This window comes from Bison bison, unplaced genomic scaffold, assembly GCF_000754665.1.
Source record: "Bison bison bison isolate TAMUID 2011002044 unplaced genomic scaffold, Bison_UMD1.0 scf7180017864286, whole genome shotgun sequence".
In the NCBI taxonomy this organism is placed as follows: domain Eukaryota; kingdom Metazoa; phylum Chordata; class Mammalia; order Artiodactyla; family Bovidae; genus Bison; species Bison bison.
This window is the reverse complement of record NW_011494858.1, coordinates 3,263,440-3,289,323: the sequence shown is the minus strand read 5'-3', so window position 1 is coordinate 3,289,323 and position 25,884 is coordinate 3,263,440. Positions and strand designations below refer to the sequence as shown.

At 40.6% G+C, this 25,884-nt stretch overlaps 1 protein-coding gene and 1 long non-coding RNA gene across 12 annotated transcripts in view; one reads left to right on the top strand and one right to left on the bottom strand.

Moving 5' to 3' along the window:
• LOC104995779 overlaps window positions 1-13,178 on the bottom strand; it is a 37,041-nt gene extending 23,863 nt beyond the window's left edge. Inside the window, exon 1 of the long non-coding RNA XR_826092.1 lies at window positions 12,741-13,178. This is a non-coding gene — a long non-coding RNA (uncharacterized LOC104995779). The remainder of the gene's footprint in view (window positions 1-12,740) is intronic.
• The window catches only part of DTNA (dystrobrevin, alpha), a 322,724-nt gene that overhangs the window by 206,501 nt on the left and 90,339 nt on the right, over window positions 1-25,884 (top strand). For all 11 annotated transcript variants that reach the window (XM_010849771.1, XM_010849766.1, XM_010849768.1 and 8 more), the window contains 2 exons: window positions 15,253-15,338; window positions 22,437-22,591. In XM_010849771.1, the coding sequence (XP_010848073.1) occupies window positions 15,253-15,338; window positions 22,437-22,591 (241 nt within the window). The remainder of the gene's footprint in view (window positions 1-15,252; window positions 15,339-22,436; window positions 22,592-25,884) is intronic.

Here is a 25,884-nt window from a genome sequence, read left to right as displayed (position 1 = left end):
GTTTAGCATTGCCTTTCTTTGGGATTGGAATGAAAACTGAACTTTTCCAGTCCTGTGGCCACTGCTGAGTTTTCCAAATTTTCTGGCATATTGAGTGCAGCACTTTAACAGTCACAGCATCATCTTTCAGGATTTGAAATAGCTCACCTGGAATTCCATCACCTTCACTAGCTTTGTTCATAGTGATGCTTTCTAAGGCCCACTTGGCTTCACATTCCAGGATGTCTGGCTCTAGGTCAGTGATTACACCATCATGATTATCTGGGTCATAAAGATCTTTTTTGTACAGTTCTTCTGTGTATTCTTGCCATCTCTTCTTAATATCTTCTGCTTCCGTTAGGTCCCTACCATTTCTGTCCTTTATCGAGCCCATCTTTGCATGAAATGTTCCCTTGGTATCTCTAATTTTCTTGAAGAGATCTCTAGTCTTTCCCTAAGTCCTCCTTAATCTCCAGTCTGTATAGTCAAGGCTATGGTTATTCCAGTAGTCATGTATGGATATGAGAGTTGGACTATAAAAAAGGCTGAGTGCCAAAGAATTGATGCTTTGGAATGGTGGTGTTGGAAAAGACTCTTGAGAGTCCCTTGGACTGCAAGGAGATCAAACCAATCCATCCTAAAGGAAATCAGTCCTGAATATTCATTGGAAGGACTGATTCTGAAGCAGAAGCTCAATACTTTGGCCAGCTGATGAGAAGAGCCAACTTATTGGAAAAGATCTTGATGCTGGGAAAGATTGAAGGCAGGAGGAGAAGGAGATGACAGAGGACAAGATGACTGGCATCACTGACTCAATGAACATGGGTTTGAGCAAGCTCCGGGAGATGGTGAAGGACAGGGAAGCCTGGTGTGCTGCCATCCATGGGGTTGCAAAGAATCAGACACCACTGAGCAACTGAACTGACCTGAATCTCCAGTCTATTATTATTAAACTTGGTAGGTCTAAGTTTGCTCTGTTACCTAGACTCCTATCCTCTATTTTCAATTCCTGCTCCATCTAGAAGCACATGAGATGCCCACGGTTACTAACGTGGGGGATCCCGTTTTCACAAAAGACTTCAACATGCTTCTCTTTACCCCGTTCCCACTTTCCTGGGAAACACTAAGATCGACTTTCATCAGGGACTTAATCTCATTTCAATTCAGGAGACTCCCTTCTTGGCACAGTTCCTCATAAAGTAGATTATGTGATGGGGGTCTTACTTTTAGCAAATATTTTTTGCACATATATTTAAAACTCCAAAGTTGGACAATGAGATGTATTCTAAGAAACAGTGATTTTCTTTTTTTTCCAATATAAATTTATTTATTTTAATTGGAGGTTAATTACTTTACAATATTGTACTGGTTTTCCATACATCAACATGAATCCACCACTAAACAGTGGTTTTCTTATTTGGGAGGTTGATTCTTAATGCCAATTCTCCAATGATAATAATAACAATATTATAATTGTAATAATAGCTAAGAGGTACTCAGCATTTACTGCATACCAGCAATCTTACTGGTTTGCTGCTGTATTATTATGATTTTCCAGGTTGAATAAGTGATGAAGGTGAAAATAAAAAGATTAGATAATTTACTTCCTACTAGATGGGTTAAGTAGGGGAAAATCATTTTCTTTCAGGCATCAGTTTAAGTTCAGGTATATTCATGCTTTCCATTTTATCTTTTTATATGAGAATTAATGTGTTTTTTCCCCTAGACTTGCCCTGTTTATTACAGGATATTATTATTATGCTCACATTCCTAACCTTTCTAGTTTGCAGGATTTAGACAAGTTGACAGAGTGTATGTGAAAGAGATATTTGGACTTAACAAGTTTTACATTGTAGATTTAGAGTCAGTTCTACAATAGCCATCCATAACTCCATATTCATCGTGTAATAGTCTTTCATAGAGAATACAAAATTCTGGAATTTTCTTTTGACATTTTCTTTTGACATACCAAACCTTGCTGAGCCATTTGAACATCCTTTCACACTGCTGAGCCCCCAACACGATGGAGTGTACCATGGCATAATTTCAGATGTGTGAATATGAAATAATCCTGGAACTCTGCCAAAATCCTTCTGCCTTTTGAGTTTTAAAAATGATTCTGATGTTTAATTCAAGATGCACTACCAAATACACCAACAAAATGTGTTGTTCATGTGTGAGGCTCTATGGATGTGTGACTATGAAGGATAAAGAAAAGAGGCATACGAAACCAAATGTTCTCCTCTTGGCTTATGATTATGTATGTGGTGAGCACTCCACCTTTAAAATGTACTTGTCTTGGTGATTTTTTTCTTAGCACATCTTAAATCCAAGGTATCCACATTCTCTACTCACTAAAATTTTGTTCTGATGAAAAGTACTTTGCTCCAACACTCCTACATGTTGCGAAAATGGAAGCTCTTTCCAAAGAATTTTCATAGTTGTAGATAAATTGAACATCCTTAATGTCACTCGTCTTTCTGTCGGACACACTTGGGTGAGTGGCAGGTAGGATTTCATGGGAGTGAGGGAGAGATGTCAAAATGTTTGGCCTCTTCTGGTCTCCATTATGGACAAACTTCCAGCATACTCGCCTGGCCCAGTGCTGTCAGGATTCTTTTCCTGAATGTTTTGCTAACATTACGGGGAGCCCAAAGTGATGCCAGGGCCAAATATGGGATTCTGTACATCCACATATTAACTTCACTCTCCCCAAAACAAGAGTAATTATGTATATGACCCCTTCTAAATTCAACATATCACATGTCTACACGATCTAATATTAAGAGCTATAAAGTCAATCTTTGCAATTTTTCTCAAATACTTAGTATTGCTCAATATAATACTTAAGTGGTAAATCATAATATTTCACTTGTGCATTTATTCATTTAACTGACTTGTATCAAGAACTCACTATGTTCTAGGTGCTATGATAAGCTGGAGATAATAGACGAGTAAGACATGGACCTTGCCCATAAAATGTGTTGTATTAAAATTAACTAGTTTTGACTCTTTCTCCCCAGTAGATGATTAGAAAAAGGAGGGTAGGGGTCATGCCTTATTTGCCTTTATATGCCCAACCTCTGAGGCATTGCTAGTCAATATTTATTGAGTTAATAAATGCATGATCCACATGAACAAAATAATTTCCAGATAGAGAAACATGTTATGACAGAGCCATGCTGTGGAAGACAGAAGAAGAAGCAATTCTCTCTGTGAATTAAACCACCAAAATGTGTGAGGAACAGAAGCGTGAGAGCTGGACCTCTACTTGTCATAAATGCTTGCCAAATGCTTTGGTAAAATATGTTGGTAAAAGAAAAGCTTCTGGTTTTAGTATTCTTAAATAAAGAAATAATTCCTTGAGCCTGTTCAGAAAACAGTCAGTCAGAATTCAGTCTCTTTTAGGGACTTGATATTTGTCATCAGTTCAGTTGCTCAGTCGTGTCCGACTCTTTGCAACCCCATGGACTGCAGCACGCCAGGCTTCCCTGTCCGTCACCAACTCCCAGAGCTTGCTCAAACTCATGTCCGTAGTGATGCCATCCAACCATCTCATTCTCTGTTGTCCCTTTCTCCTCCTGCCTTCAATATTTCCCAGCATTAGGCTCTTTTCCAATGAGTTGGCTCTTCGCATCAGGTGGCCAAAATATTGGAGCTTCAGCTTCAGCATCTATCCTTATTTCCTTTAGGATTGACTGGTCTGAACTCCTTGCAGTCCAAGGAACTCTCAAGAGTCTTCTCCAACACCACGGTTCAAAAGCATCAATTCTATGGCACTCAGCTTTCTTTATGGTCCAACTCTCACATTCATACATGACTACTGGAAAAACCATAGCTTTGACTAGATGGGCCTTTGTTGACAAAGTAATGTGTCTGCTTTTTAATATGCTGTCTAGGTTTGTCGTATTTTTTCTTCCAAGAATCAAGTGTTTTTTAATTTCATGGCTGCAGTCACCATCTGCAGTGATTTTGGAGCCCAAGAAAATAAAATCTCTCACTGTTTTCATTGTTTCCCCATCTATTTGCCATGAAGTGATGGCATGCCATGAAGTGGGATCAGATACCATGATCTTGTTTTTTGAATGTTGAGTTTTAAGCCAGCTTTTTCACTCTCCTCTTTCACTTTCATCAGGAGGTTCTTTAGTTCCTCTTTGCTTTCTGCCATAAGGGTGGTGTCGTCTGCATATCTGAGGTATTGATATTTCTCCCAGCAGTCTTGATTCCATATTGTGATTCATCCAGCCCAGCATTTTGCATGATGTACTCTGCATATAAGTTAAAGAAGCAGGGTGACAATATACAGCCTTGATGTACTCCTTTTCCAATTTGGAAGCAGTCCATTGTTCCATGTCCAGTTCTAACTGTTGCTTCTTGACCCGCATACAGATTTCTTGGAGGCCGCTCAGGTGGTCTGGTATTCCTGTCTCTTTAAGAATTTTCCACAGTTTGTTGTGATCCCACACAGTCAAAGGCTTTAGTATAGTCAATGAAGCAGAAGTAGATGTTTTTCTGGAACTGTCTTGCTTTTTCTATGATCCAGTGGATGTTGGCAATTTGATCTCTCTGGTTCCTCAGCCTTTTCTAAATCCAACTTGAACACCTGGAAGTTGTTGGTTCGCATACTGTTGAAGCCTGTTCTCAGTTCACATACTGTTGATACTTGTCATGGGGTCCTGTAATTTCAAACAGGAAACTCTCTCGGGAACTAGGAGAAATGTTTTATTCTGGTCTGTTGACCTGAAACAGACTACCAGTTATTTCTCTGAAAGAAAAAAAAAAAGATTTATTTGGGATCCGCAAGGAATTGCTATTTGAGGTCTGCAACCCTGGAGAGTTCCCACAGGTCTAGGAAAGAATACTTTTATAAAGGGCAGGAAGGGAGGCAGAGTGCATGGCTTTTCATTGACTGGGTCCTTGCCAGGAAGGAGTCCTCCTCCTGTTGGCCTCTTATCATCACAGGGTATAAGAGCTCCCCCTGCTGATCCTGATCTCTATGTAATTGAGGTTTTTTTTTTTTAAGTTTTTACAGTTCCAACTTCAACCTACTACCCCAGACCTATCAGTGTTTATTTGTTTTTTTTTCTTCTGGTCAAAAGTTGATTTTCCTTCCCAGACAACTTTTTCCTAAGAGTAATATCTCTAGGTTAAAAGAAGTCAGTTTATCTGTTTGTATTGTTGTTGCTCAGTTATCAGTCGTGTCCTACTATTTGTGACCCCAAGGACTGCAGCACAGCCTGGCTTCCCCGTCCTTCACCATCTCCCAGAGTTTGCTCAAACTCATGTCCATCAAGTCAGTGATACCATCCAACCATCTCATCCTCTGTCATCCCCTTCTCCTCCTGCCTTCAATCTTTCCCAGCATCAGGGTCTTTTCCGATGAGTCAGTTCTTCGCATCAGGTGGCCAGACTATTGGAGTTTCAGCCTGGAAACAGCATCAGTCCTTCCAGTAAATATTCAGGGTCTGTTTGTATAGTTATAGGAAAAACCCTTAGGTAAAGCACTTATTCATTTTCTATGTTTGATGAGTCACACTGTGAAGTAATGCGTGTCTTTAAGACAGACACTCTACCAACCTCCACGTATATATGTTAACCAAAGGGTAAGCACTTTCCTTTTTCCATTTTCAATCAGGCTTCCCTTGGGAAAATTTGAAACTTTTCAGACTGAGCAAAATATAAAAGGAAATAAACAATTTAAAGAAACATTGATTGCTGAGGTAATTTCAGTTTCTACCTATGATAATTTGCTGTTTCCCTTACATATCCTTTTAGGTGTTAATTATATACAATATAACAATTTAATTGGGTATGGTTTTTTTCTATATAATTGGTTATCTTCTGATGTCAAGCTAGAATAGGAAAGTAAAATTTGAAGAAGCAAAAGCTTCAGGGTAATTTGCTAGAATCTATTTCATGATTCCCAAAAACAAATAATGGAGAGTAGGGGGAAATGAGTAAAATATGTATATGCATTGTGTTCTCACTCTCTATTGAAAGAGAAAACAGAAGTCAATGTTTGTTTTACTTAAAGAATTATAGGCTGGTAGTAAACTTATTTTTAAAGCTTTTACTATAACTTTTACACTAGCAACTTTCATCCACAAAGAAAAGCTTATGTGATCATGTCACTCAACATGGATTCTAAGGCCCAGTCCAGCCCTAAAAATCAGCAATTCTAATGGCTACACTGTATGCTGTATCCATTATACACTGTGCATAGTACATATACTCTCAAGCACATTTGGCTCTGTTGCCTCTCTATTATTTTTAATTTATTTTTTATTGAAGTATATAGTTGATTTACAATGTTGTATTCATTTCTGGTATATAGCAAAGTGATTCAGTTATATACATATATATCTATATTTCTTTTTCATATTCTTTTCCATGTGGCTTATTACAAGACATTGCATACAATTCCCTGCTATACAGTAGGGCCTTGTTGTTAATCTCTCTTATGTATAGCAGTGTGTACCTGCCATTCCCAAATTCCCAATGTATTCCTCCCCCACCTCCTTTCCCCTTTGGTAAACATAACTTTGTTTTCTGTGTCTGTGAGTCTGTTTCTGTCTTGTAAATAAGTTCATTGATATCAATTTTTAGATTCCACATAGAAGTGACATCATTGGTATTTGTCTTTCTCTTTCTGATTTATTTCACTTAGTATGATAATCTCTAGATCCATCCATGCTCCTGCAAATAGCATTCCTTCATTCTTTTTTATGGCTGAGCAGTATTCCACTGTATATATGCACCACATCTTCTATATCCATTCACCTGTTGATAGACATTTAGCTTGTTTCTATGTTTTTGCTACTCTAAATGGCACTGCTGTGAACACTTGGGTGCATGTATCTTTCCAAATTAGAGTGTTTCCAGATACATGCCCAGGAGAGGGAATGCTGGATCACGTGTTGTCAGCTCCCTCTTTCTTGAGGTGCCAGTCTGAACTACACATTAAACTGAAGTTATGCTTCTGGCATAGCTTTCCATAAAAGCAAGGCAAGATTTTCAACTTTTTCTAGTGCTCCTCTCTGTGCTGCCCGCTGCAGCATTAGGAACAATCTACATTTTTCATCCTCAGCACACACAGGCAGATCTGCTTCCTGAGTTGCAGCCAACAACCAACATTCCATGTGCGCCATTTCACCACTTTACTCTGGATGCATGTGTGTGCAGAACTCACTTTGGAACAATACATTGCTTTCCTGCTCATTTGCCCAAGACTCCTGGGAGTTGCACATTATTCATCCTCGAGAGCTTGACTTTTCACTTCTTAGATACCCAAGGGCTGTCACTGACTGTTCATGAGTCAAACTGCCCCAACTAGGGAGGATTTCTAATGAGAACAGCTCTTACATTCTCCATTTGGGATGTACCAACTTCTCCCTCAGAGAAGGCAATGGCACCCCACTCCAGTACCCCTGCCTGGAAAATCCCATGGATGGAGGCCCTTGTGGGCTGCAGTCCATGGGGTCGCGAAGAGTCGGACACGACTGAGCGACTTCACTTTCACTTTTCACTTTCATGCATTGGAGAAGGAAATGGCATCCCATTGCAGTGTTCCTGCCTGGAGAATCCCAGGAACGGGGGAGCCTAGTGGGCTGCCGGCTATGGGGTCGCACAGAGTCGGACACGACTGAAGCGACTTAGCAGCAACTTCTCCCTACTTTTTGATCCCTGCATCAATGCTAAGTCTTTTTTCACAACAAAATAAAGACCCTGATCCTAAGGTGACTTTGTTCAAGTGATAGTGTTTGGTGTGGAATCTTGTCAAAGGCCTTTAGAAAATCTTTCTCTTTGCGTCCCTTTTCTTCATCCTGTTATATCTACTGAAAATGTTCTTTAAAACTATCCCTTTGTGTTTAACTGTTGGTGCCTCTCCATAGCCAAGTCCATCACCTCCATTCACTAAACTCCTTAAAGGTTGATCTAATGACTAGGCTAAGCAAGGTCTGAACACATCTGGTACTGGCATGCTTCCCACAGTCTACATTTATGCCTACCCCCTGAATCCTTCTTTGTAACAGGGGTCACATTTGCAATCTGGCATACTAGCTTACATACCAATAAATCCCAGTGGCCTAATTTCACCCTCGAGTTCCTGCAAAACTCTCATTGAGTCGCCCTCCACTTGGTGATTGATCCAGATTTATTATGTCAATTTGGCAAAATAGCGCTGATACAGCTACCATTGGCTATAATAACATTCATCTTGCATTTTCAGGGACAATACAAGACTGGTATTTCCCTAGGATCTTATTCATTAAAAGCTACAGTTTAAGAATTCACCTGTGAGGTACCATCACTTCATACTCTGGAGAGCTCTCTGTTCCAGCATCATCTGTGGTCTATCCTCTTTCTTGAATAAAATTGTTCTCTCTGATTTGAAAGAAACTTGTACTTGCTCTTGAAGTCTTGTATGGCAAAACCAATACAATATTGTAAAGTAATTAGCCTCCAATTAAAATAAATAAATTTATATTTAAAAAATAATAAAATAAAAAAGTAATACTCCTCAATCTCTCTGCATTTTGAAGACCACTTTATCACTCTATTACATCTGTTCTTTACACTTTGTAGATCTCAGTTATTACTTGAACTATATTTCAGCTTAGGAAAAGAAGCTAATTACTTCTTAAAATAAAATTGTTGATACTTCCAGGTATCCATGCAATTGGGAATGCAGGGGACATGGAATAATTTTGAATGAGGTGGTTTTTACAAAATCATTGCATTTTTATTACAGCTACCAGCTCTAAAATTAGTGAACAACTTAATGAGTGGCTGATCAAAATTCTAGGACAGTTATTATGATTAATAGTCATTAATTAATATAAGACATTTATGGCACCCCACTCCAGTACTCTTGCCTGGAAAATCCCATGGATGGAGGCACCTGGTGGGCTGCAGTCTATGGGGTTGCTAAGAGTCGGACACGACTGAGCGAATTCACTTTCACTTTTCACTTTCAGGCACTGGAGAAGGAAATGGCAACCCACTCTAGTGTTCTTACCTGGAGAATCCCAGGGACGGTGGAGCCTGGAGGGCTGCCGTCTATGGGATTGCACAGAGTCGGACACGACTGAAGCGACTTAGCAGCAGCAGCAACACAGTGTGAGACAAAGTTTGAGGCACTGGGAATTCAGCTAATTGAGGGAACATGATTTATGCCCCCAAGCATCCCACACTGTGGAGTCGAATCAAACGTGGACTTGTCAATAAATAAATCAAGGTCACTCAGTGATAGGTGAGTGACAGGTGCCCAATAATAAATAGGTAACCTGCTCTGACACTGTGAAAGAAAGTCCATCCCTGTGTCTCTCCACTAGGCTCATCCTGACCTGTGTCCTTTACAATAAAACCGTAAGTTCTAAGTAAGTTCAGTCACTCAGTAGTGTCCGACTCTTTGTGACCCCATGAATTGCAGCACGCCAGGCCTCCCTGTCCATCACCAACTCCCGGAGTTCACTCAGACTCACATCCATCGAGTCAGTGATGCCATCCAGCCATCTCATACTCTATCATCCCCTTCTCCTCCTGCCCCCAATCCCTCCCAGCATCAGAGTCTTTTCCAATGAGTCAACTCTGCACATGAGGTGGCCAAAGTACTAGAGTTTCAGCTTTAGCATCATTCCTTCCAAAGAAATCCCAGGGCTGATCTCCTTTAGAATGGACTTATTGGATCTCCTTGCAGTCCAAGGGACTCTCAAGAGTCTTCTCCAACACCACAGTTCAAAAGCATCAATTCTTCGGTGCTCAGCCTTCTTCACAGTCCAACTCTCACATCCATACATGACCACAGGAAAAACCATAGCCTTGACAAGACGAACCTTTGTTGGCAAAGTAATGTCTCTGCTTTTGAATATGCTATCTAGGTTGGTCATAACTTTCCTTCCAAGGAGTTCGCATCTTTTAATTTCATGGCTGTAGTCACCATCTGCAGTGATTTTGGAGCCCCCAAAAATAAAGTCTGACACTGTTTCCACTGTTTCCCCATCTATTTCCCATGAAGTGATGGGACAAGATGCCATGATCTTCGTTTTCTGAATGTTGAGCTTAAAGCCAACTTTTTCACTCTCCTCTTTCACTTTCATCAAGAGGCTTTTTAGTTCCTCTTCACTTTCTGCCATAAGGGTGGTGTCATCTGAATATCTGAGGTTATTGATATTTCTCCAGGCAATCTTGATTCCAGCTTGTGCTTCTTCCAGCCCAGCGTTTCTCATGATGTACTCTGCATATAAGTTAAATAAGCAGGGTGACAGGATACAGCCTTGATGTACTCCTTTTCCGATTTGGAACCAGTCTGTTGTTCCATGTCCAGTTCTAACTGTTGCTTCCTGATCTGCATACAGGTTTCCCTAGAGGCAGGTCAGGAGGTCTGGTATTCCCATCTCTTTCAGAATTTTCCACAGTTTATTGTGATCCACACAAAGGCTTTGGCATAGTCAATAAAGCAGAAATAGATGTTTTTCTGGAACTCTGTTGCTTTTTCCATGATCCAGTGGATGTTGGCAATTTGATCTCTGGTTCCTCTGTCTTTTCTAAAACCGCTTGAACATCTGCAAGTTCACGGTTCACGTATTGCTAAAGCCTGGCTTGGAGAATTTTGAGCATTACTTTACTAGCGTGTGAGATGAGTACAATTGTGCAGTAGTTTGAGCATTCTTTGGCATTGCCTTTCTTTGGGATTGGAATGAAAACTGACCTTTTCCAGTCCTGTGGCCACTGCTGAGTTTTCCAAATTTGCTGTCATGTTGAGTGCAGCACTTTCACAGCATCATCTTTCAGGATTTGGAATAGCTCAACTGGAATTCCATCACCTCCACTAGCTTTGTTCGTAGTGATGCTTTCTAAGGCCCACTTGACTTCACATTCCAGGATGTCTGGCTCTAGGTCAGTGATCACACCATCGTGATTATCTTGGTCACGAAGATCTTTTTTGTACAGTTCTTCTGTGTATTCTTGCCACCTCTTCTTAGTATCTTCTGCTTCTGTTAGGTCCCTACCATTTCTGTCCTTTATCGAGCCCATCTTTGCATGAAATGTTCCCTTGGTATCTCTAATTTTCTTGAAGAGATCTCTAGTTTTTCCCATTCTGTTGTTTTCCTCTATTTCTTTGCATTGATCACTGAGGAAGGCTTTCTTATCTCTCCTTGCTATTCTTTGGAACTCTGCATTCAGATGCTCATATCTTTCCTTTTCTCCTTTGCTTTTCACTTCTCTTCTTTTCACTGCTATTTGTAAGGCCTCCCCAGACAGCCATTTTGCTTTTTTGCATTTATTTTCCATTGCAATGGTCTTGATCCCTGTCTCCTGTACAATGTCACAAATCTCAGTCCATAGTTCATCAGGCACTCTATCTATCAGATCTAGGCCCTTAAATCTATTTCTCACTTCCACTGTATAACCATAAGGGATTTGATTTAGGTCATACCTGAATGTTCTAGTGGTTTTCCCTACTTTCTTCAGTTTAAGTCTGAATTTGGGAATAAGGAGTTCATGGTCTGAGCCACAGTCAGCTCCTGGTCTTGTTTTTGTTGACTATATAGAGCTTCTCCATCTTTGGCTGCAAAGAATATAATCAATCTGATTTCGGTGTTGACCATCTGGTGATGTCCATGTGTAGAGTCTTCTCTTGTGTTGTTGGAAAAGGGTGTTTGCTATGACCAGTGTGTTCTCTTGGCAAAACTCTATTAGCCTTTGCCCTGCTTCATTCTGTACTCCAAGGCCAAATTTGCCTGTTACTCCAGGTGTTTCTTGACTTCCTACTTTTGCATTCCAGTCCCCTATAATGAAAAGGACATCTTTTTTGGGTGTTAGTTCTAAAAGGTCTTGTAGGTCTTCATAGAACCATTCAACTTCAGCTTCTTCAGCGTTACTGGTTGGGGCATAGGCTTGGATTACTGTGATATCAAATGGTTTGCCTTGGAAACGAACAGAGATCATTCTTTCATTTTTGAGATTGCATCCAAGTACTGCATTTTGGACTCTTTTGTTGACCATGATGGCTACTCCATTTCTTCTAAGGGATTCCTGCCCATAGTAGTAGATATAATGGTCATCTGAGTTAAATTCACCCATTCCAATCCATTTTAGTTTGCTGATTCCTAGAATGTTGACATTCACTCTTGCCATCTCCTGTTTGACCACTTCCAATTTGCCTTGATTCATGGACCTAACGTTGTAGGTTCCTATGCAATATTGCTCTTAACACCATAGGACCTTACTTCTATCACCAGTCACATCCACAGCTGGGTATTGTTTTTGCTTTGGCTCCATCCCTTCATTCTTTCTGGAGTTATTTCTCCACTGATCTCCAGTAGCATATTGGGCACCTACTGACCTGGGGAGTTCCTCTTTCAGTATCCTATCATTTTGCCTTTTCATACTGTTCATGGGGTTCTCAAGGCAAGAATACCGAAGTGGTTTGCCATTCCCTTCTCCAGTGGACCACATTCTGTCAGACCTCTCCACCATGACCCTCCCATCTTGGGTGGCCCCACAGGGCATGGCTTAGTTTCATTGAGTTAGACAAGGCTGTGGTCCTAGTGTGGTTAGATTGGCTAGTTTTCTGTGATTATGGTTTCAGTGTGTCTGTCCTCTGATGCCCTCTTGCAACACCTACCGTCTTACTTGGGTTTCTCTTACCTTGGATGTGGGGTATCTCTTCATGGTTGCTCCAGCAAAGGGCAGCCACTGCTCCTTAACTTGGACAAAGGGTATCTCCTCACCTTGGACAAGGGGTATCTCCTCACCTTGGATGAGGCGTATCTCCTCATCACCGCCCTTCCTGACCTTGAACATGGAATAGCTCCTCTCGGCCCTCCTGCGCCCGCGCAGCCACCGCTCCTTGGACATGGGGTTGCTCCTCAATAAAACTGTAATGGCAAAAAAAATAAAAAAGTGAAGGGGAGAGCAATAGCTTCCACCTCCAGGGGAAGAACTGTTTTTAGAGCAGAGGGAACAGTGATATTGAGCTGAAACTTCATGAATGTGCGGGAGAGTCCTGGGCAGACCCTGGTGGGAAGAGCAGGAGCATTAAACAGGGACCGTGGTGTGGAATGAAAAGGAATGGTAGCAGATGAGACTGGAGAAAACAGACAAGGCTAGAACTATCTTCTGTGGGCAAATGAAGGCAGTTCAGTTCAGTTCAGTTCAATCGCTCAGTCGTGTCCGACTCTTCGCAACCCCATGAATCACAGCACACCAGGCCTCCCTGTCCATCACCAACTCCCGGAGTTCACTCAGACTCACATCCATCGAGTCAGTGATGCCATCCAGCCATCTCATCCTCTGTCATCCCCTTCTCCTCCTGCCCCCAATCCCTCCCAGCATCAGAGTCTTTTCCAATGAGTCAACCCTTCGCATGAGGTGGCCAAAGTACTGGAGTTTCAGCTTTAGCATCATTCCTTCCAAAGAAATCCCAGGGCTGATCTCCTTCAGAAGGGACTGGTTGGATCTCCTTGCAGTCCAAGGGACTCTCAAGAGTCTTCTCCAACACCACAGTTCAAAAGCATCAATTCTTCGGTGCTCAGCCTTCTTCACAGTCCAACTCTCACCTCCATACATGACCACAGGAAACGTGGTTTTAAATAATGAAATACTGTGGGTCCCTTGCTTTTGCGGGGGTTTGGTTCTAGGACCCCCTACTGACACCAAAATCTGGGGTTTCTCAAGTCTCTTACAGACATCTTCTGTATCCACCGTGGATGGTTAAATCCATGGATGTAGAACCTCAAATAGAAGGCTCTGACTGTAATATGGTCAGATCTGTCATATGAATGTGCAAGCAGAGAGATAAGTGAAGAAGTTATTACAGTGTTAAAGGAAGAGCTGATGGAAGCAATGGCAGTCAGGAGGGAAAGAAGAAAGTGGGTTTAATATACAGTGAAGTGGGTATATCTGAGTCCCTCAAACATTTATTTGAATGATACTGAATTAAGGAAGAGCAAAAAGTCAAGAGTGACCTTTTCCCCAGAATTCATTTCTAGGTAATTAGGTACATGGTGATGCTGACAACCAAAAGAGAGGCTGTAGGAGGAAGCACAAGTTAACAGTTAAGTTGGTTGGAGTATTATGGGAAGGTTCTGAAAAGATGGTGAGTTCTACTTTGAATGGAGGGGCATCAAGTGAAGATTTCCAATATGTAATTATGTAAGTCTGGTGCTTAGACTTAGAAATATAAATGGGAGAGTCACTAGCATAGGATTGGGTCAATTTTGCATTCTGGCTAGCTGTTGTTTCAGGTACTACGCTAAGAATGACGGCAAGAAAGATGAATAACAAATGATCCCTTTCTGGAGCCTAGCAAAGAACAAGGACACAATCATTTATTATGTCTTATTCTTCTAATGTGTCAGATATGTGAGTCTTATTCATATAAATTATTTATTCTATATACTAAACCCTTGTCAATACAGACTCTACTTGATTAGTTTAACTAAATCTTTTGATCATTCTTAACACTAGCAACTACCAGAGAAATGAATTACTAACACAATACACTTTTTGGTTCCAAGGCTTTAAGAATAAACAGTTTATTCCAGCTGGAAAAAAATCATTTAGCTGAAATTTTCTACTTCTTACCCTATGTCCTTTATATCACATTTTGTGAAGGAGAAGTTAGTTTCACTTCTTGAACCAAAGAAGGTTTGGCAGCTCTGATGTCATTTAGGTAGGAAACCTATTCAAAAGAGCTCTTGCTTTTGCCCCTTTAGAGTACTAACTCCCTTTGAAAAGTAAATGTATCACATGAAGACAGTTGGCTTGTGGGTAAAAATGATGGTCGAAAAAAGAGTGTTGATGAAAAAGTCTCCATATTTACCCTAACAAAATTCAGGAATTATCTGACACCCCCCCAAAAAAACAGATTTTTCTGAACCCTTGTTTAACTAAATTGTAGAGATGGTGACAACATCGTGTGTAAAATTATTTTATGATTTTTCGCCAAAGTGAAAAGAATGCTCTGTAATTTTCATTCACAGTAAAACAGCACATCACCCTTTGGCTACCAGTCCATCCTTTGAGCAAGTGCTATAGACAAAGAATAACTTAAAGATTCTGCTATCTCTTGAATACCAAAGAGACAGTTTTTCAGAAATGTGTGTTGAATTGTATTCATAACATTTTTTAAAGTGGATATGTTCACATAATGCACACAACTCCAACGTCCTATGATTTCTACACAACAGAAAATGTCAAACCAAGTTATTGGAAGTTCTTCAAATGACATCTCTCTCTCTATTTTTTTCTGTTATCATTAAACAGGGAAGGCCATGGTAAAATTTCAGTATTTGCTGTCAAAATGGCTTTAGCCACGTTGTGTGGAGGGAAGATCATGGACAAATTAAGATGTAAGTTATTCTCTGCATCTCTCTTTGCTCACCCCTCCCTTATGCCGCGTTTTCCTCTACCCACTTCCTACCAGATTCCCCTGACCATTCGTGACTTCCCTCATCCTATGAGAGTTATTTGAAATATGATGTTCAATGTAATGAACTAATGTACGGAGCACTGAGCTTGTCCAAGTCTACTGATTTCTTACTATGGCCGTGGCATGTGTAGGCAGTAGATTAGCAACGTGAGCAGCAGCATCTCTTTGGTGAAGGTGTGGGTCCTACCTGTAATACCTTAGCAGGTAAGATTGTTACCCAGGAGCACCCCAAAGGTGATCTGCATTACAATTCTCTTGCCATGGGCCAATGTCTGCAGTGACTAAAGGCACACATGGAAATGACTACTCAGATTCATGTTCCAGATGAGCAAGCTCTCTTTCAGCAACTGTACCTGGTTGCCTAGGGAAATGTAATTTTAATTCACAAGAGAAGGAGAATGGTCTTTAATATTATTATCCCTGCCTTTGAGCAGACTCAAGGGGGTTCAACTTTGGAAAGAGCATAATTTGGAATCTGAACCACTTTCTTCTGGTTTTCTCTGCTGGTTCAATTGAACTGACTTATTCCTAGACATTAAGTCACTGGAAATACTCAGGAAAAAAAGAAAGAAAAGAAATATAATGTTCATTGATCTTTGGATTTTTATCCTAAAAATATTTTCATCTTAGATAAATGTCAATGGAATGAATGTTCTCCTTCTAGGTATGGATTATTATTATTTACAACCTGTTAAGTATCACCAGTTAGACTGTTCATGATACCAAGGTAAAATATACATTCTCTCATGTTCATGGTACAAAACTGCCTCACAAGTTAAGTCCATCACCATAGGAGATGAAGGCCATGTTAGGAAACCTTCTTTTTTCAGTCATCTCAAGCCAAAGTTCCCAGCACGTCTCCTCATTCTTCTCAGCCAGTGAGTGCTATTCAAATCACTGGGCACTTGAACGGTTCCAAGGCAAATATTGCCAGGGTGTGGGCAGAGGAATTACATGCAGAAACTGTAGATTGCAAATGCACTGATTCCGATAGAGACATGATAGCTAAAGTGCACTGAGTGATTTTGAGCCTTTTGTGTACATTTTGTCACTAAATCTGGTAGTTTTTTAACCGTCGGAACAGTGGGAGTTTTTTGGTAAGTTGGCATGTTTTCCATAAAGCAGCTGAGACTTGGAGAGTTAATCACAGATGGTACCAGGAATTGAACCTTGACTTTTTCCATACTCCAGTGGCTCTCAAATTTTAGTATGTGTGGAATCACCTGGAAGGCTTTTAAAAAATAAATTTCTGGGTCTCATTCCCAGAATTTCTGATTCAGTAGGCCTAAAGTGAATGGGGTTAGGGCAAGAATTTTCATTTCTAACTGGTTTAAAATTCTGTATATGTGACTATTTTGAAGAAAAGTTACCACGTAACCTTCTCTGTTCCCCTAAGTATTATGAGTCTGAGTTATAATGCCCTATGAGAAAGCACACTTTCTTAGGAACTGGGAGCCTCAAGTTACAGGCCCAGCTTTGTGAATAATTCACTGAGTTATCCTGTGGAAGTTATTGCTTCTTTAGTCCTCAGCTTCCTTCTCCATCCTAAATTTGGGGATTTTGTTAGATACCTGTAGGGTCCCTACTGGCTGTAATCATCTGTGACTCACAGAGCCTCTAGGCTTTTTCGTCAACCTGTGGTGTGTCAGCTGCTGAATGTAATCTCTTGCTTCTTGATGCACTGAGGAAGAATAAAGAAAAATATAGGAATAAAAACTTTTTTTTTTTGGCATTTCCCCAGACATACCCCAAGAAGAGTTATGTCATTAAAGCAATGGATAAGGGGACAGTACATGGAAACCCCACAAAACCACACATCTTCCCTCTCTCCCAGGAACATGGACCAGCCAAATAGAGTCAAGATTCAGAGAAGCCCAAGCAGACCCTCATAAGGCCCAGTTTAGATTACCTTTGGTTCACCTGAAAGATGTAAAAAAATAAAAAACCACCCCAGTGCTTGATTGAGGATAACAGCTCAGTCAGAAAGTGGCAGAAAAAATGTCCTTTAAAAAAAATACTTTAAAAAAATAAAAAAAAAAAAAAGAACAGCATAATCCCTAAGACATTTCCTTCAGGGTTAGGCTGGGTAGAGAACATTTAGCAAAAGGAACCAGGGCAGAGAAAGAAACTCACGAGGGCCTAATGCCATTTCATGTTGATGTATGGCAAAAAAAAAAAAAAAATCACACTACTGTAAAGTAATTATCCTCTAATTAAAAAAATTAAATTAGAAACTAAGTTTGATGAAAACTAAGAAACCAGGTTTCTATATGTCAGAACTCCTCAGAGCCTCTCGTGAACTGGGTTGATTCTATGCCATCAAGGACCCAAATGCCTTCCAGCTTTCTACTTGGCTTTCCTCTGTGTCAGATATTACCCTTCTTCTGAGGGTAAAGGGGAGTACAGCAGTTTCAGGAGTCACACCCACTCCAGAGGTCCCTGGCCCTTAAGTCTCATGCCAGGGTGGCATCACAGACCAGTTTCTGTATCAGTTCCTGGAGAGGGGAAAGGAATGCCCATGATGGTCATGGAATCTTCCAGTCATTCTCACCTCCAGGGCTGAGAAGGGCCTCTGCTGTCCCTTAGCCCAGGAAGAAATGTGGGGCCAATAAAGATGAAGGGAAAGGTTATTACATCAGCAACAAACAACATTGGCACAATTACAAAACTCAGGCTTTAACTAACTGTTTGAGCAGATATTTGCCAGTCGTTGAATCCCTCAAAATTCTCTCGCAAGTCCAGGAATTTAAAGCAAACAATATATTAATAACTGCTCCAGTGCTGTTTCCTCACTCTATCCCATCATTCACCAGACACCCACAATCAGTGAGCAAAGCATGCATGCTCTCCAGTGGCCAAAGTCAATCCTCTGCAGCTTAGTGAAAGAAGTCACAGTTGCATAAGTCCCATTGGAAGAAAACTGTGCTCTCCAGTCTGCAAAAATAAGCTGCAGGGATTTATCTTGTAGTCCAGTGGTTAAGACTTAACTTCCAAGGCAGGGGTGTGAGCTCAATCCTTGGTCAGAGAGCTGAGATCTCACGTGCCCCCAGGCCAAAAAACCAGAGCATAAATAGCAGAAGCAACATTGTAACAAATCCAATAAAGACTTATAAAAATGGTCCCAACCAAAAAGAAAAAAATGAAAGAAAGAGGCTGCAGAGTGTCACAAATTCTGTAGAAAAACAGATAGTGTGATCACAACATGTCACGTTGTCTTCCCCCCAGACCTGAATCACTGAGTGTGGTGTCCCTGTTCTCTGACTGAGGAGTTACTCTTTGAATAGTTAATCCCACGAAGGTAGTTTTAATGGTTCCCAGGTAAGTCAGTTGAAAGCAATTTGACCAAAAGCAATTTAGCTAAAAGCAGTTTGGCTGGTAGAACCTCTCCAAAATATGTATTAATGAGAAGTGTGAATGTCCTTAGTCACTTTAGATAACCATTGACTGAATGAGAAAATATGGGCAGTTCCACCCACGGATCGCCGTGGCTGACTTGGTGAGCAGAATCAAGGATTTTCTTTAGTCTTCTTTTGCTGGCTTCCATCTGGTCATAAAACAGGCAGGGTAATAATGTTGTAATAAAGCATTGTTTTATATAATAAGAAAATAAAATGAAAGGATATGGACTGTCTCAGAATTTGAGAGATTTATTTTTCCTTCTTTAAATTCTAATTCCATTTAAGCCAGTATTACAACTGTGCTAGTCTGGCAGTTTTTCTGTTTTTTGTGCACAGGGATGAGAAAGATTTCATCCCTTCTTTCATGCCAACTAGCCCCTTCATTACCCACTCCAGTGTTCTTGCCTGGAGAATCCCAGGGACAGGAGAGCCTCGTGGGCTGCCGTCTATGGGGTCGCACAGAGTCAAACATAACTGAAGCGACTTAGCAGCAGCCCCTTCATTTGGGGAACACAGGGCAAGAGTAATTGGCTGAAAATATTTAGAAATTTTAAAAAGCAAAAAAGTAGAAAACAGCAGAAAATTTGAAGCTGAGTTTTAAATATTGCTTTAAATGCATTAAAAGGGACAAGAACCCCACACGTTGTACCCCAGTTTCCAATACTCAGGGCCACCAGGAGCCAATAAACAGGGTGATCTTCAGGTACCCTCAGGCAGCAGTGCATGTGAGGGCGCCCCCTGCAGGCATGGAACACAGAGCCCTATACATAAACTGACCTAATATAATATACTCCTTTTCTGTCAAAATATCTTTGATCCGATTATTGCTGTTAAGGATCTTAAAGATTTCTTAGTCCAGTGGCATAAGCCTGGAATGTCAGGTGCTGTTCTAAAGCTTCTGAAGAGGGCTTGTTTTATTTAAAAAACTATCATTACAGAAAACACCTTGTATTTCCTGAGTTTCTATTAATGAATGGGTTGTTCTGCCTCCAAGCCTATCTCCAGGATAATATTTCTAACTCATTGGGCTGCCTTTAATTCTTTGGTATCTTACTCATCACTCATTGCCCTGTACGCTTGGCCTGCAAGTCCCCTTTGTAAGAAAATCTTCCCTGACTCGCTCCTCCTTGCGGGAACCCTGTCTCTGAGCTCCTGCTGCACCCTGTACGCCCCACTTTCCTCTGCTCACACCACCTTGTTATCATGTGTGATGTCACTTCAGCCATGATGTGAGCGTGTCATCCCCAGTAGACCAGAAGACCAGGACCCTGTCACCCCAGTAGACCAGGACCTCCCAGGGGGCAACAGCTATGTCCTGATTTCCCTGTGTATCCATGGCTTAGCACAATTTCACATGCTTATTATGTGCCAAGTTAATTTTCGTTTAATAAGTCCACGAATGTAAGTTCTTCTAAAGTAACATTGTGTGGAGCTGTAGGAAGCACACAGGTAATTTAAAATCTGATTTGGAACCTTATAGAACAATCCTATTGGGGAGGCAGCATCTAAACACACAAGGTGAGTGGCAGAAAAGTGTGATAGGAAATCAATAAGAAAAAGATACATTTCTATACTGGATACTAGGCGCCAAGCATACATCAGTGTGCTTTTCATCTAGTAACTAGTTTAATCCTTGAAAGAGTGCCCTATATTATATAGATATACATATATTTCATGTTATAAGCACATTATATGTATCTGCATGCATATATACATATATACAGAGAGAGAGACAGAGGTCTCCAAATTAAGGTACAAGCACATACCATGTTGTGCCCCCTCATTTCTTTTTAAAAACCTGACTGGCCATTAACAGCCACTTCACTTTAATCTCAGTGAATAGCCCTAGTTTGGCTATTACTTAGTAGAATTTCATCAGTACAAATGAGTTTAATATTAGCTTCACATTTGTGAAAGGTCACTGTTGGTGCCCTTCAAGTTTGACTCTAGTTAGAGATGTTTAAATGATTTCAGTGTGGATTTGAAAAGCCTAACCTCCTTTTCAAAAATGTGCCCTGGCCTAAAAATTCCAGGTCTAGAAGATCATCAGGATGACAAAATTATAATTAGCCAAACTGTCTCCAAATAAAGAAGATGGCAGTTCTAATAAGAAAGTACATTTACTTCTTCAAGGTTTCTTTTTCCTCCTTTGGATTGGAATTCTTGAGTTTCTATATTTGGAATTACATAAGAGGGTTTTGGTTTTGTTGTTGGTTTTTTGTTGTTGTTTTTTTTTTTTTTTTGCTGTTGGCAACTTCTTTTTTTGACTAGTTATAATGAAACATGAGATGAAATTCACTAAGGAAACAACATTGTGAAAATGAGTGAGAACATCACTAATTTTTGCTGCTCATGTAGAATATCTGTAGCTTTATAACTGATTAACTACTGGAAGCACAATAGAAATCTGTTGTAAGTGGAGTGTTTAAAAAAAATGACAGCCAGTTCACATCCTCAAAACATAATCTAATAAAACCCTGTAATATGCTGAACATCTGACTGGGGTATGAAACAATGTCCCCAGATTACATTTTGACCTTGAAAAATTAAGTCCAAAATGAACAGAGGTAGCATGTTGACTTTACAACAGTTTATCCCAGCAGCTGTGCTGGCCTTGTTGCAATCCAGCACGGTGACACGCCATATAATAGCCAACCCTTTTCTTCCAATAGTGATTTCCACAGAGGAATTACAGAGTACTTTGGGAAATTATGCCATGAATATTCATGCAGTGCACATAGTGGCAAAAACTGAAGAAAAGCGGTCCAATAAAGCTAGTAGCTCTGCTGAGAAAAATCTGGATCCTTGACTTTACGTCACTGAACATCGGCAAGGCCAGGCTTCCTCTTGACTGCATGAGGCAAAAGACCCTTCCCTGTAAATCAGTTGCCTTCCACCCAGAACACTATGATTTATAGGAAGTTTTCTGCTTCTGTGAGAAGTTAATCAAGTGCTCTCATTGCATCCTTATCCCTATATGTCTTTCATTTTTCAATATATTAAACCAAAACCCAAAAGTTTTAGTGACACTATGCCAGTCTCCTCTCTCCATGGGATTCTCCAGGGAATAATACTGGAGTGGGTTGCCATTCTGGATTAGTGCCTGGCGAATCCCATGGACAGAGGAGCCTGATGGCTACGGTCCATGGGATTGCAAACAGTTGGACATGACTAAGCAACTAACACTTTCATAGACAGGTGAATAGCTACCTTGCTAGATATGCACAAACCCTAACCTTATAGTAAAATTTTCATTGTGTATTTCAAAAGAAGCCAGCATATTTCTCACATATACAAAAATTTCTCCCATTGAGTATATATATGAGTTGATAACTGACCTCAAACTAAAAATGAGATGTTCTCTGTCCTATCAAAATATGCTAATTTTATCCAAATTGCTAGTTAATGCTATGTGCCAAAATCATCTACAAAAAGATACCAGAGAAAACACCATGCCAAGAATATCTCAGCGTAAAAATTAGCTTTCATATTATTCTTTCATAATAAATTATATGTTTAATTTCTGCCACATTTTTTGTTATCTACAGTAGATATGTTGAGCTAAAACAGTGGGAAATCTTTATGTGATGAATAAATATCTTTCCTTTTCCATCCATCAGATATTTTCTCAATGATTTCTGACTCCAGTGGGGTGATGGTTTATGGACGATATGATCAGTTCCTACGGGAAGTTCTCAAGCTACCCACGGCAGTTTTTGAAGGTCCTTCATTTGGTTACACAGAACAGTCAGCGAGATCCTGTTTCTCTCAACAGGTAGGAAACAGCTTGTTTAAGGAAGTATCTCTCAGCGGGCGCTGTCTTGCGTGTCACTCCAAGCCCCTATTTCTTCATCATAACCTGCAGTGCAGCTTCCAGCTTCTGACAAATGACTTCTGAGTCAGTAACTGAGTGCGGCACATCTGGATAATAATCGGTGGTGCTTCCTGACCTTAAACCAGCATCGTGCAGAATTCTTTATTTGCACTGTCTAATTTAATCTCTACTAACAAACCTATTGGCTTCCTTGGTGGCTCAGTGGTAAAGAACCAGCCTGCCAGTGCAGGAGACGTGGGTTCAATCCCTGGGTCAAAAAGAGGGAAATGGCAACCCACTCCAGTATTCTTGCCTGGGAAATCCCATGGACAGAAGAGCCTGGCGGGCTACAGTCCATGGGGTTGCAGACTCAGGCACAGTTTAGCGACTAAACAACAATGGTCCTAACTAACCCTCTGAATCATTTGTTATGACCACACTATCTAAATGGCCGAATTGTCACTCAGCCTCACATAAAACCCAAGTCTGACCCAGCACTGTGTCATCAGTGTTTAGCAAAGGAGACAAAAAAGAATCTCCGCACATGCCCTGTGGGATCTGGGAGGCCCTAAATCATCCGCTAAGTTGGAGTTCAGAGCCACATGTCTTAACTGGGCATGGAGCAAGTCAGCTGAAGGAAGCTGCATAGTCTGGAGGGCTATCCATGTCTGTATCTGTCCAGTCATGTGGAAAATCGACATGTCTAGAACTATTCTCCAGCACAGCATGGTAGAGGTTTAGAAATCCATAAACTGAAGGTTTGTTTACAATTTTTAAAAATCCAAACTCACCAAGTATGTGACATACTTGGTCCTTTAAATAAGCAAACAGTGCTTAGCAGCCACTAAACAGCTGCATTTACTGTCCAGCTAGAAAACCTCATCTCTCTGTTTACTTGGTGATCTAAGAGGTCAGAAATGCCTCAGCACCCCTGTAGGTCAAGGATGTATACAGAGTCATCAATGTATCCATACACTCAATAAGAGAAGGCATAGTTTGATACGCTAAGTATCAACTCTACTCCCTGAGAAACTCACTCAGGAAGCCTTGCTGACCTTTCCCATGCCCCTGCCCCCAGGCTGGCATGGCTACCTGATCTCTGTCCCCAATTAAGCATGCTCTTCTTTCTATTTCCCTTTCAAGCTGGTGACGTCAGAATGGATCCATTCACCTAAGTCTCCTTCTATACAGCTTCTTCACGCAGAATGTCTCATTGATCACCAAGTCCAGCTAGTTTCACCTCCTCTAATTGTCTCAGGTCGCTTTCCTCATCATGCTTGATTGCCTGGTCTCTTGCATTAAACCCCAGACTAAACTCTCCTTCCCTGGATATGCTTGTTTGTACATTTGTTGATTTCAGGTAGCCCATTATAGAAGCCTCAGGAAATATACCAATGCCTCAGGGTATTTCTCATTAAAAGTCAGCTACAACAATAGGACTTTTTTTAATCTAATGGGATTTTATATATTTAAGAAGAATTATATAGGATGTTGCCATTGCTCAAAATGAAGTATCCTAGAGATTTCTCATTATATCATCTTTTACACACCCTCAATGATGAGAAATTTATATATGTTGAAATCATAGCATCTTTGTTTTACTTCCAGGAGTGATTTTAAGCCAGTACGATGAAAGGTCAAAATGGATAAAACCATGTGAAGTAGAAATAGAGGCAACATAAATAAATAATAAGACCAGTTTGTGTTTGTGCTTCATAAACTGGCTATAGCAGTAGCTTGAATGATGACATTCCAAAATTGTTTTAATTGCTTCGTTGGAAAGTCACCCCAAGTGATCGTTTTAAAACACAGTATTATTTTAGACATATGAATTATAGTAGCTTTATAAAAAGTACTGTCTCATTACTTATGCTTTATATAATTTCTCTTTTAATAATAATGCTAGGGACGTCCCTGGCGGTCCAGTGGTTGAGATTTTGCAGCTGGGTTTGCCTCCCAGTGCGGGGGTGCGGGTTTGATCCCTGCTTGGCAGCTAAGATCCCACGTGCCTCGTGGCCAAAAAACCAAACATGAAACAGAAGCAATATTGTAACAAATTCAATAAAGACTTTAAAAATAAAATTATTAACAATAATAATGTGAACAACAATCCTATAAAAGCTTAAGTTATTTAGTATTATGAGGTGTGTGTATGCATAGTTGCTCAGTCCTGTCCGATTCTTTGCAACCCTTTGAACTGTAGCCCACCAGGCTCCTCAGTCCATGGGCTTCTCCAGGCAAGAATACTAGAGTGGGTTGCCACATCCTCCTCCAGGGAATGTTCCCAACCCAGTGATGGAACCCGAATTTCCTGTGTCTCCTGTATTGCAGCAGGATTCTTTACTCACTGAGCCATCAGGGAAGCCCAGTATTTTGAGGTAAATAACTAAATATATCTACCAATAAAAGCATTAATAGAAGGAGACCAAAACAGTTATTTTTTAAATTATAAGGACAAGTGTAAGATTTAAGTCTTGAAAATTTACTATGCTGCTGCTAAGTTGCTTCAGTCGTGTCCGACTCTGTGCGACCCCATAGATGGCAGCCCATGAGACTCCCCTGTCCCTGGGATTCTCCAGGCAAGAACACTGGAGTGGGTTGCCATTTCCTTCTCCAATGCATGAAAGTGAAAAGTGAAAGTGAAGTCGCTCAGTCACGTCCGACTCTTTGCGACCCCATGGACTGCAGCCTACCAGGCTCCTCTGTCCATGGGACTTCCCAGGCAAGAGTACTGGAGTGGGGTGCCATAGCCCTTCATAAAACTATCCCATCCACCTTGATATTCTAATTCAGATTTTTAAGTAAAATAGTTACTTTGCATGTAAATTTTTTGTCACTCATACTACTAAAATTTCATGTATTAGTAGAACTTCTTTGGAGAAGGAAATGGCAACCCACTCCAGTATTCTTGCCTGCAGAATCCAGTGGACAGAGGAACCTGGCAAGGAACAGTCCATGGGGTTGCAAAGAGCCTGACACGATTGAGCAACTGAACAACAAGCTTTACAAAGCTGTGTGTCCCTGGACTCCAAAGCAACTTCCTCTGCCAGCATTCCTGAAACATTCTGTGAAATTTAGTGATTCTAGACCTGAAGCAGTCAAGGAGTCTTTTTTTTCCCTCCCCACCCCCGCAAAATAGACCTTCTTTTGTCATTTTGAAAGAAACTTATAGATAAGATACATTTCTTTTCTACATCAGATAAGTCCAGGATAATGACCCAGAAGCCAACTGAATTGCGATAAAAAAAAAAAAA